Consider the following 16,888-nt stretch of genomic DNA (forward strand, 5'->3'; position numbering starts at 1 on the left):
AGGAGGAGTGGAGAGATGGAAGTGGAGAGAGCGGATGCAGATAAGACTCGCTCGCACTATCCACGGGAATAAGGACGCCGATCTCCTCTTGGATATATTTTTTTTCTCCCATGGTTTTTATTTTTCTGCCAATGTGCTGTGATCCCTGTCGTGCTCGCGGGCACCACCCCTCCACACGCACCCATCTCTCTCCGAACTGTCAATCATATCACGCCGGGATTTCTACATGTGAGTGCATGGCGCGCCGGCCAGGGCGGATCTGCACACGGGGTGAAAAAACGCCGGTTAATATGGATGAAAGGTCAACCATCATCGCATCTTTTCAGCCACTCTGATTAGGTACGGCAGTATAAAGCTTGAACGTGTTCGTTTGTTGCATGAGAAACATCTTGTAATGGGGAGTAAGGTGCGCATCTGCGCTCGCATTCGGCGGTGCGTTGCCGCGGGGCGTAAATAGGCCCTCTTATCAGTGAATGTAAGTCTGTTTATCGGGCTTGTAACCCACACGCCTCCTTCTCCTAATTCCGACAGCGACACGGTCCTATAGCGCTGCCCAGACCACCGAGCAGGGAAGATGATGTGCGAGGTGATGCCGACCATCAACGAAGGAGACTCGGCCGGTCCTCCGAGAGGCACCGGCGGCGTCCCGAACGGCTCCGACCAGGAGGCCAACTTCGAGCAGCTGATGGTCAACATGCTGGACGAGAGGGACAAGCTGCTGGAGTCCCTCAGGGAGACACAGGAGACCCTCATTCAGTCCCAGACGAAGCTGCAGGGGGCGCTGCACGAGAGGGACGTCCTCCAGAGGCAGATCAACGCTGCGCTGCCTCAGGTGAGCAGCAGTGAAGGGGGGAGGGTCTGGGTGAGGGCTGAGACAGCCATGGAGGAGCTTCCAACCTTTCTTTTTGATGCGATGTGATTCTGAAAGGAGTCTCTCTCTCTCTCTCTCTCTCTCTCTCTCTCTCTCTCTCTCTCTCTCTCTCTCTCTCTCTCTCTCCCTCTCTCACTCTTTCTCTCTCCCTCCCTGCTGGGTTATGTGAGGAGATAAGGCCAGTGATGATAATCTTGGATTTAAGATCACCAAGTGGACTTAGTTGGCTTCTCGAAGTCTTTGGCTCCAGGCTTGCTAAATATATCAAGTGGGTGGTGTTAATTAAATGGAAATTTAATTTGGAGGATACACCACCAAAGCACACATTAATGACACAAGGTCTTAAGAAGCAAGGTCGACCAGTGCCGGATTCTCAAGGCACATCCTGAAATGGTCTGTAATTTAATACTCGAATGTACTAGTGTAAGATTCCTCTGTCACCACCTCTGCTGGGGAACCCCTTATAATACCCCTTCATGTCTGGGGATACCACTATTAGAATAACTGTGAAGATGATGGGAATATACAGGCCATACCACTTCAAAAGCTGGTAAGTGGTAGTGTGCTAAGGAGGAGGATCTAAATATCTAGTAGGCAGAAAGGTAATGTAGTGAGGTGAATTGTCGGTGGGGAGAGGATGGAGACTTTTTTTACTCGGTAAAAGATTGCTGACTGTAGCCAGAGGACTGAGCCAGATGTTGAGAGCAGAAGACATTGCAGAGTCCACCTGTAATTATCTGAGTGGAAACAACCTCACCTCTGCATGTGGTGACACGCCTGTCAGTGGAAGCAGAAGTGAAATGAACTGATTGTCAGTGAAATCTTTATTTGTGCGTTTCAGTGAAAGAGGGCTGAATAAAGTCTATTGCAGTCACCTAGCATGACGACAATGAAGCCTCAGCACACAAAGCTGTTTTACCCTCTGACCCCCTGGTCTAAGTGGGCAGCATGATGTCACAGTGTGGTGTGTGTGCATGTGCAAGAGAGCGAGTGCAGAGAAGACAGCCAGGCTGATGATGACAAGCTCGCTGCAGCCTCCTGTGAAAGAAACATGGCTGCTTGCTTCGTGGCCCTGGGCTGCTTGCTTCCACACATGCATGCACGTCTGTGTGTGTTTGTGTATGATTGTTTGTGTGTGAGCGGAGAAGAGATGAGAGGAGTGGGTAGAGGCTGTCATGCTTGTTTTCTAATCCTTCTTGGTTCAGCATAATGTTTTATTCCAGCAATAATACAAGTATTAGTTATACAGTCGTAGACCTCAGGGATATTTTGGAGACATTATGATTTGCGTGCATGTGCACGGGCTGCCTCCCATTCCACAAAAACATAAGCGTGTACACACTCAGGGCAAACACACCAGTGGTCATTTCCACACCAGCCACAAAGTGGAGAGATGATGCAATGGACAGTGGGTGAAGCAATACGGAGAAATGAGAGAAAATCTCACTTGCGATTGATTTCTACTCAGTTTTGCTCTGCTCAGCTGAGGGATGAGGGTTGTCTGGCCCTGATGCATTATTGGAAATTGCAGAGAGTGTTTTGTAATGATGAGGGAGAAGTGTGGGGGGAAAAAATCCCTTACTGTATTTGATGTCTCAAGTTTGGGTGTGATGAATATGTTAGAGCAATATTGTAGCAGTTGGGAAAGCTCCTGACCCCGGTATCCTATATTTGTCAGCTATAATTAGGCTGATCCGTGGCTGTGCTCAACATGGCCACCGCTGGTGTGTTTATGCCCTCAACTACAATGCAATATCACAGTTTTATGTTTGCTCTAGTCACCTCTGCTGTGCAGCCCTCCAGCCAGGACTGTCTACATTGGTGTTTTGCATCTGAGGTTTTCTTTTCTCTTTTTACCACTCATTGCTTAAAAGTTGCAGCCTGATGTATGATGACTGGCATGGCAGTGCAGCCTCTTTTTTGTCCTATCTAGCCTTATCCTGTCTTTTCTTTTGTTTCCCAAACATTTGTTGTCTTTACCCACGAGGTATGTGCATGACTACGTGTGTGTATATTTGGTTTTGTCTTCTGTAGGCTGCTTGACTTCATAGGTCTCATCTGACCCAGAACTGTCACATCCATGTCTCTCCTCCAAAGAAACACACTCTAACGTACACACATGTGCAAACAAAATGTGAGCGATAAAAAATTAAGCGCTCTCAGCCCAGTTATAGAATTTAGGTTTCTTAAAAATGGGACAGCTTTGCCATTTTATCGCACATCATAAACAGTAACACACACACACACACACACACACACACACACACACACACACACACACACACACACACACACACACAGACTGGGATGGATATGTTCATTAGCTACAGAGAATAGAGTTGTAGATTAATATGTCAGCCCATTACAGTGCATAATGCTGCTAATACAGCCCTCAGAGATGGGTTTGCCCATAGACAAATTAGGTTTTGACCACACACACACACACACGCACGCACGCACGCACGCACGCACGCACACACACACACACACACGCACGCACACACACACACGGTTTCTTTTCTGTATGAAGGAAACCGTTCTCACGGCCAAAGAAAATGTGTTGATTTATGTCTACAATTGTATGCTATTACAATAATTTGCTTTAAGTGCACTGTTCTGCAGGTCAATTTATTCAGTTACTGCCTTTGACAATAGGCGGATCTTAAAAAATGTTATAAAGATTAACAAGCTTGGAATTTTGGAAAAAACATTACATATTCATCAGTTTCATCTTTCTTGACTAAGGTGTGGTCGGCACAATTTTGTTTGTACAAAGGAAAGGGTTCTGACAGTTGATAATTACAATTGTTTACACAGTAAAAAAACATTAATTGCATTAACCCCTGAACTTTAGATTTAAAAAAACAAAAACATATTTGTCTTTTTGGTGGGATATGGCAATGTGTGTGTGTGTGTGTGTGTGTGTGTGTGTGTGTGTGTGTGTGTGTGTGTGTGTGTGTGTGTGTGTGTGTGTGTGTGTGTGTGTGTGTGTGTGTGTGTGTGTGTGTGTGTGTGTGTGTGTGTGTGTGTGTGTGTGTGTGTGTGTTGTGATGTTTGGACACCTGTTCCAGTCAGACACAACACTGGCTATTTTTGCCAGCTTACAAATACACAGCGACAAAGACGTATAACACACACACACACACACACACACACACACACACACACACACACACACAGTCCTTCCAAAACAACTGTCTCTGTTTCAAAACTCCACCTTCCTCTCTGTGCCCACTGACGTAGGCCCTCCACACATGCACTGGGCACAAGCTTTGTTGTGCTGTTCATTTGACCTGAAACATAACACAGGGCTGTCCTTTGACCTCTCATAGCAGTGGTTGCTGTTTACGCTTGTGCAGGCATGTAAACACAAAAAGCACATGCCTCTATGTTAATATTTTAGGATCTGTGCTTGTATCATCATGTATAAGTGTTTTGCAATCTGTGTTCTCCATTTTGGATTTTCTTTTTAAGTTCTTTTGAATTGTATCGTGTATTTCTTAACTCTAAACCCATGGTCTCCATCTATTGTGTTCCCTCTTTGTCACACTCATCTTTTTATGTAATTAATTTGTAATCCAATGATCCATTTATCAGTTCCTCCAACAATTCCCATTTTTTTCCTACTGCTGTAGCTGAACTTTGAACAACATAGTCTAGTACAGGAGGGAAGTTTTCCAAGGACCTCTTCACTTTGTGTTGCTCTTGTATTGTTGGATACAGTGGAGGTTAGTGTGAGGTTAGGTCTTCTCAAACCTGGGGCGTCATGAGCCCCGTGCTGTGGGTTTCACGCAGACATGAAGATGTGTTTAGGAACAAGATTGGACATTGTGCGAGACAGTGCTGATTAGTGTGACCCATGACATACCAGACACTCATTGACACCTACAAAAGATAAACAGGAGCTCAAATAGAAGAAGCCAGAGACTGCTAACTGCAAACATTGTCCATTTGGTCACACCTCTGCATTGATAATTCATGCTGGCTCATTATTGACGGTTTTGGTCTGTGGTGTAGCAGGTCAACCAGAAATTAAATCAGCGAGAACAGCTATCAATCCGCTATCATCAACAAATTGATTTCACTCCTGTCCATGTATACTGGGACAAAGACAATAATCCAATCCAATGTCTGTGCATGTAAACACACTGATTGCCTTTTTGGGTGTTAAAGTGCCAATGTGGGCTCTTCTGCCCAGGCGCTGGTCTTGTTTAGCTGATGGTTCGATATATTTTCAATAAAGAATATTCTTGCCCAAGCACTACCTCCACTAACTATAATTACAAACTGAATACACGTTTTAGCTTTTCTTTTTGTGAGTTTAGAGAATTTTGAAGACTCATTTAGCTTTTCTGGACTTATGTTGTCAGCTAGTTTTTGCCAGGACTCAGGAACCAGTGTGGTTACTAGAACATGTGAATGAGCCATAAACATCAGCCATGTTTAGAATAATTTCCAAGCTGTAGGAAAACCAAATTACCCCCCCCCCCCCAAAAAAAACACTTTTGAATTGTTTTGTCTGAAAATGTTGATCAACTCTGGAAAAGGGACCTCTGTCATTTGTAAAAAAAAACAAAAAAATATTCAGAGCCAGTATTTTTTCCTAGAAGTCTGTTTGGCAGTCGCTACAACTTTGAATCTGTTTTGCACACTTTAATTTGGTCAGTTTATCCCAATCTTCTGGGCAGATCATCAAGCTCTGTCAGATTGGATGGGAAGCGACTGCAAACTGCCATCTTCATGCGTATCTCAAGATGTTATACGATGGCAAAGTCTGGGCTTTGTTGCCCCATAAGGACTTGTTTGAAAGCCTCTCCAGCAGGTTCCTGAAGGTAAACTTGGATATTGTTCTGCTGAAAGGTGGAATCATTTTCCTCTGCTTCAGAAAGCGAAGGTCTTCTCTGGCCTCTTGACTACATACAGCAAGCTCTCGCTCTCTTCTGACAAATATTCACATCTCTGCTGTAGAGAACCATACTCAAATCATGATGCTGCCACCATCATGTTTCACTGTTATGACTGAATTAGCCAGGCACTGTATTCTATTCAAATACTATTTTATCTCCTCAGGCTGGTAATGTGAACTTGGTGAAGTCTCAGATCCGATTAAGGATGTATCTAAAGTTTGATTGTTTAAGCAGAAATACTGTCGCTCCATGTCAAGCTTAGTATCCACAGGTAAGAATATTGTGAGAGCATTTTAAAACTTGTGAAAATATTACATATCCAGGCTTTGTTTTTTAATACAGTCCACATTACACTGTTGTTAGGATTGTGTTCTCCTAGAGCTCCTGACTTGGTGAGGACTTCAATCAGTCGGAACAGGCGTGTTGCCAAGGTTTCAGTGCAACATTGTGGACTAAATAAAAGGGCGAGAATCAGATGGTAGACTTCGATCAATTAATCATTGCCAGTTGTGTAACAGAGAGAATTTTACGACCTTAATTCAGCCATTCCCGCAGCAAAAGTTGAGTCAACAAATGAAAATAGAGCTTTTTAATGTAAATTGAACTGAAGCCAGCAGAGGTGAGCCTTGGTACTGAGCCATCTGAGCTACTGTACTTGAGGCGTGTTTTGCTTACAGGTACAGTGTGAGGCAAAGTGACTGTCAAACCCAATATAGACTGCAGCGGGAAGAATCAGGCCTCAAGGTCCTTCTGTTTCTTTTTGGGGTGGCGTCAGCTGAACATCACCCAAACTTTATTTCGTCAAGATAGTCAACGCTTGATTCAAACCTTGTCACCAACTTTGCAGTAAAAGTACCATTTCAAGAAAAAGATTTAACGTTTTTCTTTGTTGTTGTCATGTTTGAGAAATGACAACTTATATTTTGTAATACCAAAAAAACAAACAATCATATAATATTGTTTCCTAATATACTGTAATTAATTACATGATTCTCAAGAAAAGTATTGGTTGGTATATATATCCATCCAATCTTTTATACTGATTTTTAGTAGTTATAGGTATACCCATTGTTTGCACCCCTGCACATCTGCACCAACCCACAAACATCGAGTAACTCACACACAGCTGGTATTTTCTTAAATGTCAACATGCACTTTCTTCATGTCATCCTCGGTCTGTGTGTTAGTATGTGCATGAGCAAGTATGCCTACAGCTAGTTTTGCTTACGCATGGATGGCCAAGGCAGCTTAGTTCGCCATAATAGCAGAGTATTGAGGAGTCTGGGCAAAGTCAGATGAGAAATTACACAACGTTATTGGTCTGCTATTGAAGTCCAGTCGTATCCTTCGTGTTATGTAATCTCCAAATACTGGAATTTGGGTTGATGCGGAGAAAAGTGGAGCACAAAGTCTGTTGCTGAATGTCACCAAGAAGCCCTGAGAGTGAGACAGAAAAATGAGGCTGTGAATCAGAGAAAGAGCCTCAGTCCCTTCTTAAAGTCTTCTTTTGGATATTTAAAATCTTAACACTAGATAATGGTCAAACGAAACAACAGTGGGCGTAAACCATAGTACCCAGAGAAAACCATCACATGGGAGAATATGTAACTCCTTACTAAAAGGCTCCGGAGTCAAAAACAAATCCCAGATATTCTCACTGTGAAGTGAGAGTGTTAACCACTACACCAATGTGTGTAGCCTTAAAGAATAGAAATGTTTGTGTCATAACATTGGAAGTTCAATCATTTGGTTAATTGCTGGAATTGAATAATGTTGTGACTTTGCTTCGTTACAACAGGTAGTTTAGGGAATATCTTCACTCTTGGATTTTGCACGGAGAACTTTTACGGCGGTCTGACTGCTGGTGTGTCTTGTCTTTTTAACCTTTTTTTGGGGGGAGTTTCCAGATCTCAGTAATTAACTTGGCCTGGGTTGAAATCTTATTACTGATTCAAAAGATGGGCTGCGGTACAAAAAAGGGCTCCAAGTTGTGAGAGTAAAGTGAAAATGAAATGCTTTTAATGCCTGTGGATTTCGGAGAAGAGCCGAAATGAGTGGTCAGCTCCATACTTTTAGGAGAGGAGAAGGAACAGATCAGAAGTGCTAAGTAAGTCTAACAACATATCAACCTCTCAGCAGCTGACTGACATCACGCCTCCCTATGTCTGCCTCTTTTCTTATCCTCTCTTCCTCTCCTGCTGCATATTGACATCACCTGTCACTCTCCTCTCCTCCTCGCCACAGGAGTTTGCTCCTTAATCCTGTCTCCCTGTCTGTTGTCCTGTTTTTTTTTCTCACTTGAACCCCTTTTCATCATGGCTGTGAGCAGGTCAATCTGGCCCCTGGCAAGGGCCTCTGCACAGCTTTCAGGCCCCTGAGCACTAATAGTTTATTAGTGTGCAAAGCTAGCTCCCCTATGCCGCTGTGCCACGCCACGGTGTAGATGCTCTCTGTCTCAGTTGCATCCATCCTTCGCTCCCTCCATCCCTCTTGCCAGTACCATCTGGCTCTCAGCACCAGGCACATTTAGCTCAGCCGGGCGCCAATTTGTCCACCCCGTCCGCCTGGGAGAGAGAAGGAAAAGAATGTGAAAGAAAAAGGAAAGGTGAGAAAAAGAGACGCGGATAAAACAACAGTAAGGTTTTGCAAAGAGAGCCAGAAAGAGAGTCAGTGAGGAAAAAGCTGAATCGAGCGTACCTGACGGTCCCCAGCAGCGAGGGACATGCTCTGGTAATAAGAAGAATACAAAGTCACTGTGTATGTCTGTGTGAGCCCCTTCCTCCTCGTAATAAGAGTGGACTGATTGGAGTTGCAGGACCACCAGAGGGGAAGGCAAGAGTAATGAAAGAGGGAGGTAAGGAAGGACAGAATGAGAAAGTGGAGGAGGAGGAGGAGGAGGAGCAGGGGGATGTGCGATGAAGTTTTCCTGCCAGCAGTTAAGCCCACAGCAGCCCTGCCGTGTCTAACAACTACACTATTGGAACTCTGTCAGTTCAGTTTGTCTCCTGTATCTCTCCCAGAATAGACAATCAAGGGCGAGGACGGGTGCGAATGTTGGACCGGGGTCAGGGTGAAGAAGGAGAAGAACGTGTCCGCCTTTTTAAAAATGTAACTGTGTCTTAAAGACGTCCAAGGTCATACATTTCAAGGTTAAACACTAAAACTCTGCTCTCACACACACACACACACACACACACACACACACACACACACACACACACACACACACACACACACACACGCGCGCGCGTATTCATAGATCCACAGAAATATGCATAAAAATACACACTGGGTGAGGCCAGTGGGGGCTCTTATAGATCCCCCCCCCCCCTTTTTTTTTCTCAGAAAGAGACTTATAAAGAGCGGCAGAGGCAGCGGCGTCACAAGCTAAGCCCCCGACTGGACCCTTAAAGGGATTTAAAGAACTTCAAAATGCTTCTTCTGCTCCATGAAATAGAGCTTGTCAGTGTCTCACAACATAGCGCACACACCCCGCTGCTCACTGTCAATAATTCTCACACTCACACACATTCACACGTACTCACACACTCACACACATAGCAAAGCAATGCACTGGGATTTTCTGCAGAGGGACATGCTGGAAGGAAAAATATTGCATTGACTGTGGGGTTGGTTTTGTTTTGCCAATAATACTTTTTTACTACAAAACATCATTTCAATTATTGAGATTTAAGATTTACATTGAGGCAATATAGTTTTCATTAAGTTTAATTTGATGTAATTTTTTTCTTAAAGTACAGGAAAACTAACAGCACAACAGTCACTTTTCACGCCAAATATTTCAGCACCTGCATTCCTTATCAAGCTCATCACTAACTCATCGTTTGTGATGATTGCACACGTCAGCCTAATGAAGGAGGTTGATTTGTCACATTTGTCGTGCCATATGCTTGTATTCATTCATGCATTCACCTCTGGTTGAAGCCTTTCAGGTTTTCAAGTATAAAATTAGAAATCCTGCACATTAAAGCTCTGATTTTGTTGGAATTGAACTGACTCAGAAGCAGTTTCTGGTGTCAGAAGTTGTCAACACTCCTGCATCCAGCTTGACATTCCAACAAAATTCACATCGAGTAAAAAGACAAAAAACCAGTCTATGACAAAATTTTTTTTTAAAAAAAAGCACTGTAGGGCAGACAGGCTTCTAACGGCATACAAAACATCAATAAAATGTTTTCTCCACATTTACGGCACCATTGTGGGACCGACACAATAGAGAGCAACAAAAGACAAAGTTTGTTTGGATTCAGATGACAGAAGCTTCCACACACAAGCCTTGAGATCTTTCTTCAGAATCCGTGCCAAATACAACAAAGCTGAATAGATAATCCACCGAAGTGAAAATGTTAACATCTAAAGCAGCAAAGTTGCAAACCACAATACCAAAACAACCTGCCAAAAATAACCCTCTAGATTTCTAAAACTGCTGTGTAGAAATGAAATGCACACATCATCTACAACATTAAGTATACCTTGCTGTTAGTGAATTGGATTTCTGCTCTCAAAATAGTCATCTTTCTGTCTTTGTCTTTGTTGAGTGGTAACATTCCTCAGTGGGTTTGATCCATATTGATAGAATAACTTCATACATTTGCTGTGAGTTGGCAAACATCCCATCCATGCTGTGATTATCCTGTTTCACCGCATCCCAAACGCTTCATCAGATTAAAATCTGGAGGCATTAAAGGCTCTTTGTGACAAGGTTAGTCAATTGAACAAATTTACATTGAAAATCTAGAATGTTGAATCGGGTTATAGGCTATGAGGGCTTTGTGAAATTGTGTGTGACCCGGCTGGAAGTAGCCATCAGAACAAGAGGGCACTGCGATCATAAATAGCGGGACATGCCCATTCAAACCAATTTGGCTGGATGAGTAGGGGGATTGCTTGTTAACTTTTTGTATTTGGTTATCGTCTCATGTCTTATTTGCTTTAATTTTCCTAAGAAAAAGTGTCTTTTTGCAGAAGCTGTTTATGTAAATGGTGACTAACCTGGACCACTCATTTAAAAAACACTGTAAAACACAGAATGTGATCACACCTTCATATAACTCTCAGTTTGTTAGCGTTGGCAAACATACAGCAAAGGTACAGAATTATCTATATAAGAAAGTGTTTCCAGTGATGAATTGCCCACACAGAGTCAGCACTTCCCTGTAGTGTAAGCTGTGCAGTTGGGCTGATACTTCAGAGTCATGCACAACTACACATGAATGCATAAACACATACAGTACACTCAGACAGATGTGTTACATTGTGTGGTCAACGCTATGTGCTGATTTGAATGAGACCGGAACACAATCACGTTTGGGCCAGACACCGAAGATCGTACACATGATGACGACACACACACACTTTAGAAAAGACACAGTTGGAGGCTTATTCAGAGAGCAGCACGTACTGGAGGAACTAATAAGATATTTTTGGTGCATGTACTGCCAGGGAAAATTCTCAGATTGTCTTCTCTCTGGATTAAATCAAAACCCATTTATTCAGGACCACCTACAACATGCCTCAGTTATCAGCAGCAGCTTCTCTCTCTCTCACACACACACACACACACACACACACACACACACACACACACACACACACACACACACACACACACACACACACACACACACACACACACACACACACTATCCTTGTAGCTTAGTACTGAAGTTGTTCTGTAGATTCTTTCTATAACTTGCAGCTAAAATCAGCTATCTATGAGCACACTTGGGCTGAGGATTCAATATCCATGTTATCAATATAACCGCTGATCTGTTTTGTTTTTTTCTTCAAACGATTTCCCTCACCCTTTTTTTTTTTCTTGTTCTCAACCGCCCTGTCGCTCTGCCTCTCATGCTCCCTCACTGTCGGTCTTATCCTTGGCGTTGGCTTGAAACACGTGTGCTGATAGGTCTATTAGTTAGCTTCCGTTCTGTCAGCTGGGGCTTCATATCTTTCGGCGAGCCCACTGTACAAACAGCTTTGGCTTTGGCTGCATGAGATATGAACACTGCTCATTGCATGTTACGCCGTAGCACTAAACTTCCACGTTCATCATACACAGTGTGTGATTCATTTTTACTATAGGTAATTCAAAGATGGATGAATGTTCACGTACGTTTGTTTTTTTCATTGAGGGTTGATGTCTATACCATATCAAACGTAAGTGTCTGCACATGTACACGTTTCTTTTGACCTAAATCAACTCATTCGATCAGAAAGAACAAAGAGTCCCTGCATCTTAGCCCGAAAACATAATGAATTTCAGAGTGTATGAATATACAGATGTCTGTGTGCGTCCGCATGCACAACCACATGTAACAAGTTTGCAGTGAATGGTGCTATTTGTTTGGTAAAGTCTGTGTAATACATTTCGTTAGGATGCAAATAACCTGAGCAGCTCCCTACTCCCGTGTTGTAATTGTCTGATAACTGATACACAAACGCTATCATCTCCATAGCCTGCTTAGTCTGTCGATAATGAAGGTCAGTAAGCATTGTGGTGCCCCATTACAATAATGGGGGTTGTGACGTGGTCTGCCCCAGCGCAAGAAGAACATCATTCACACTTAGCTGCCTTCCTCTCTCTCCACCGCCGTATGCCCTGCAACGTCTCTTCTTGTCCTCAATTCCACACTTCAGTGGCCCTTTCATTTATTCACGCTGACTCTCACTCACTGTCGCTCTCACTCGCTACAGACAAATCAGACTTAGAATTGATCAAACTGAGACTCACAGTGACAGCATCATCATAGGCCTTTCATATGTCTTTACACCACTTAAATTTCTCTCTGAAAATACATGTGAAATGTGCAAAGAAACTAAATGCACTAAGGAAAGTGGGAAAATGGACAAAATTTGTGCAGCAACTCATTGAATGTAATTCTGTGTGGTGAACTTTCCTGATGAGTACTGGATACCACACAGTTTCCCATTATACCATGTTTGTTGTTGCCTCATAAAGTATGAATCTGGTGTGAGGTCCGCAAACAATAAAATGTCTCAGTCAGCTCAGTCCTATTCCCCAGGCGTCAATTACTGATGCTTTGTGAAAGCTGCTGGCATCACAGAAGCACTCATGAGGCGCCCCCTGGCCTAGAAGTCGTGACCTCTAGTGGCTGTGATTATTAGAATGGGAGCAAAGAAGAAACACTGTGTATGGGGATGGATAAAGTTCACAGAAGTAAAGCTAAGCAGCTCACTGAAGCATTTCTCCGGGAAATAATGTTTGTATATAAAGAAAACACTCATTTTATGCAATATATGTGAATAAATGTAATTTTACCAGATTTTATTCAGTAACTGTAACTGCCCAGTAAGAATCTGCATTCCTAGTTATATAACACCTCATCACAGATAAATATCAGTTTAGAAATTGAGGCGGAAATTGATATTTTCCATACACCTGTACTGTATTGTAACCGAATCGGTTCCAGGTGCTTAGGAGATGTTGAAATGTAAAAAAACATCATGTTTGTATTAACTGTACACTGGCCTGTTGTGTAGATTTCCAATAGATGTGGGATACAGGATAAGATCATCTTGTATTACTGTTATTACACAATGTTCCCCAGCACAGACACACAGGAGGCCCTGAATAATTCAACAATTCTAACAGGGGCTATTAGTTTATATGTTTAATTAGTCATTAGTGATCATTTATTTAAACTTTGTTACTATCCATTGTTGTTATGGCCAGCTCGTTGCAGGGCTTCAAATGGCATCAGATCGCCAAGTTTGAGCTTGTGTTTTTCAACAATAAGAAATCAGTCTGAGCTTCACCAAATAGCAAAAACCTTAGTTTAGGGAGTTTTAAATGTAAAAATTCCTCCATACCTGACAAATCTGTGCAAAGTCAAACCTGAGTGCACTTGCTCTCAGAACAACGGAAAGCCAGCAAATCCTTGAACGTCACAAATCTATAGGTGGCTCCCACAAGCTTTTCACATATCTTGTTACATCTGTGCTTTTAGTGATGCGACTAAACTTAGCATTTTACAATGAGACCACAGTGCTAGTGAGCTGTGTACAATGTGTGGAACAAAACACTTGTGTTTAGTGACAGAAACCTTTGCTAAGGTGTCCATCGGTGGTTTGACGTTCTGCACAGAATTTCCTTCAGTTTGTAGATCAGCCCTGCCGATTGTTGCCATGCCAACACCGATATGATGTATCACTTTTGAACAAATGTGGGGAAGTATCACAATCCCAGGAAGCACTGAATCCATAACCTTGGAAAAATATAGAATGTCTGAGCTTGCCCTTTAAATATGTCACAGCTGTGAGTCAATGACTCACCAGGGCAAAATAAAAAAAGATTTAATGATATTTAACAACAGTTTAATTTTAATGTCATTCATTATGCTGTAAGACCACACATAAAAGGGGAGTGCGACAATGGAAAATGTGAACGAGAGGGCAAGAAACTGAGACAGCGAGGAAGTGCCTCTAGTTGAGTTACATAAAGGTCATGAAAAAAAAAAAAAAAAAACCTGCAGCCTACAACAGACAGTGTTACCCCCCACCTCTGCTGCTATCCTCCGATATTCCTCTCCAACCTCTGCCTCTCCAGTTTCAGGCACATCCTTTTGTCATTGTGATCCGTTCATTTTTGCCTTCCCCTATCTGATCCCCTGTTTCCTCTCTCAACGTATCGCTCGCTCTGTTCTCTCAACCGGCGTCTTGTGTCAGCATCCGAGTGGCAAAACCTCCTCTCCTCTCCTCTCCTCTCCTCTCCTCTCCTCTCCTCTCCTCTCCTCTCCTCTCCTCTTCCGTTTGGGGACACCCTGGAGGGAGTGCATACATTTACATGCTCTCTAGCACCCAACGATCGGTGCTCTAATTGGCCCAGATTGACTGAGGACCTTCTGCCAGGGCAGTGGGCGCATCATAACATGGACAGCACATTCAGATTTCAGTATTTCCAACCTATTCTATGTCTTATAAAAAGTAGACTCTAGTCTTATATAGTTCAGTATACCTATACGCTTTAATTTTTTGTTGAATTAATAAACCTTCTTGCTTGTAAACAAACAAGGTTGTCAAATGAAAACAAAGGCAATATTAAATAGAGCTAAAGATAGTATTGGTTAAAAAAAACCTTCAGAACTGAACATGTGATTAACTATGCACATTAATTAACGCAGGCATTGTACTTTTCAGGCTTATTACTCCTGCTGTTATAACAAGCTCTTCGTCTTTGCAGTTACAGATTAACAGTTAATGCAGCATAAATGCACTTGCTTTTGATTGGCAAACCTCCATAAAACAGCTGCTTAAATCCTTCCAGTCTGGCTGATTTAGACCATATGAACTGGCACACCCTGGGGAATTCCTTCGAAACTCTGTAAGCATGGCTTTATTCAATATTTTCATTCATCAAGACTCCTCAAAAGAAAAAGCATGCGAATGTTATCCAGAGATTTTGAAATAATGCAAAGCTTTTAAGATCTAATTGTTCCTCGTGGCAAATGAATGTTTATTATTGTTGTAGGATCATCTAAATGTGACTTGTGTGTCACTGTGTGTGTGCCAGGTCAGCATATATTTCAGCATTGTCATCTTTATCAGGTTTTTCCTTTTTAAAATCCTGTCATTAATCATAAATTACTCCCCTTGGCACATTGTTGTTATTGCACATATGTGAACATGTACACACTTACAAACATATACTGACCCCTCACAACCGCCCAGTGGGAATACACCACAGATCTAGTTGGCACTTGTTTAATGCTGACCCAACGGAATATGTGTCCGTCCCTCCAGTGTTTCCCTCACCCTGACGGCACAGCGCCAATGAATCCCACAGTCACACACATAGTACTTCTATACACACAATACGGCACTCTTAATGTAGCTCCTGCAGTGCTGCTCTATGTCCTTGTACCTACTAACCACATACGGCTGTTGGTCTTAAGGTCACTGGCACTGTGTGTGTGTGTGTGTGTGTGTGTGTGTGTGTGTGTGTGTGTGTGTGTGTGTGTGTGTGTGTGTGTGTGTGTGTTCACATGCAGACTCAGGATTTTCTCCTCTCCAAGCTCTGCAAATTTGTCTCCATGGAAACAGTGGGGGGAGGGTTTGGGAAAGGATGATGTTCACTTCCTGACACCTTCTGTCCCATAGGGCACCAACTATCAGTGACTCCATATGCGCAAGTATCTGTGTGCATGTGCGTGCACCCATAGTTATTCATACGACTTGTATGATGTATGAACTTCTATATCGTGTATATTTTCTTATAGATGCATACATGGTAGTGTATATTAATCAATATGTGAAGAACAAATCTAGACTGGGATTGATGACTGAGTGCCAAACTGGAGCTGCTCAGTGTGATTGTGGTTCGGGGGGAATCCCCAGGTTTTTTGGGTTTTTTTTTTAGAAAGTGAGAGTAAAGGCAGTGAATAGCCAGAAAAGGACTCTCGTCCACTGTGCAGCCAAAGTGTCCTGGTTTTGACAATCTTCTGATCCAATACCCCCTCCAAGGGACCTCAGATTTGGAGGCACTGGTGTAGCTAGTGCATCGCATGTCATATCATATATTTTCTCTACTGTCTGGGCTACCACCACTTATACCTCCATTGAGGTAGTGAATCCCTCACCGACCTATTTTTGAGTCACGTCTGTGTGGCAGATAAAGTCATTGTCTTTAACTGGCTGTAATTTGCAGAGCATGGAAGTGATATGCTCCTAAGTGAATCAACGAATCATGTTGCAAATGGTTCCATCCAGTGTGTGTGATCATTTCAAAGGGAATCAAAATTGACTCAGGATGAAAATCATTTAGCAATCAAATAGTACATTGACAACATTGTCAATAACTCCCTTTGTGATTATTGATATGATGGCATTTATGTTGCTGGTGTTTTATAATCACTCAAGTCAGAAATATTACAGTTCCATCATATAGACATGACTCCAGGTTCCATGCAAATGATCTGATACACTTTAAAAGTTTTACAAGAGGTTATTTAACATGGCTTTGATTTTCCTTCCCTTGTTACAAGATTTATTATAGGTCCCTCTATGTTCCACTATAACTGTGGCGTCTGAAATGAATAAATAGGTTCCTCAAAGAAAATTATTCACTCAC

At 42.6% G+C, this 16,888-nt stretch overlaps 1 protein-coding gene across 1 annotated transcript in view; it reads left to right on the forward strand.

Moving 5' to 3' along the window:
* Positions 1-574: 574 nt before the first annotated feature.
* The window catches only part of ppfia4 (PTPRF interacting protein alpha 4), a gene marked incomplete at its 5' end in the record, with an annotated part of 57,727 nt that continues 41,413 nt past the window's right edge, over positions 575-16,888 (forward strand). Inside the window, one exon of the mRNA XM_080462125.1 lies at positions 575-832. Within this exon, the coding sequence (XP_080318251.1) occupies positions 575-832 (258 nt within the window). The remainder of the gene's footprint in view (positions 833-16,888) is intronic.

Source organism: Lipophrys pholis (genome assembly GCF_963383615.2).
Source record: "Lipophrys pholis genome assembly, chromosome: 4".
NCBI lineage: Eukaryota > Metazoa > Chordata > Actinopteri > Blenniiformes > Blenniidae > Lipophrys > Lipophrys pholis.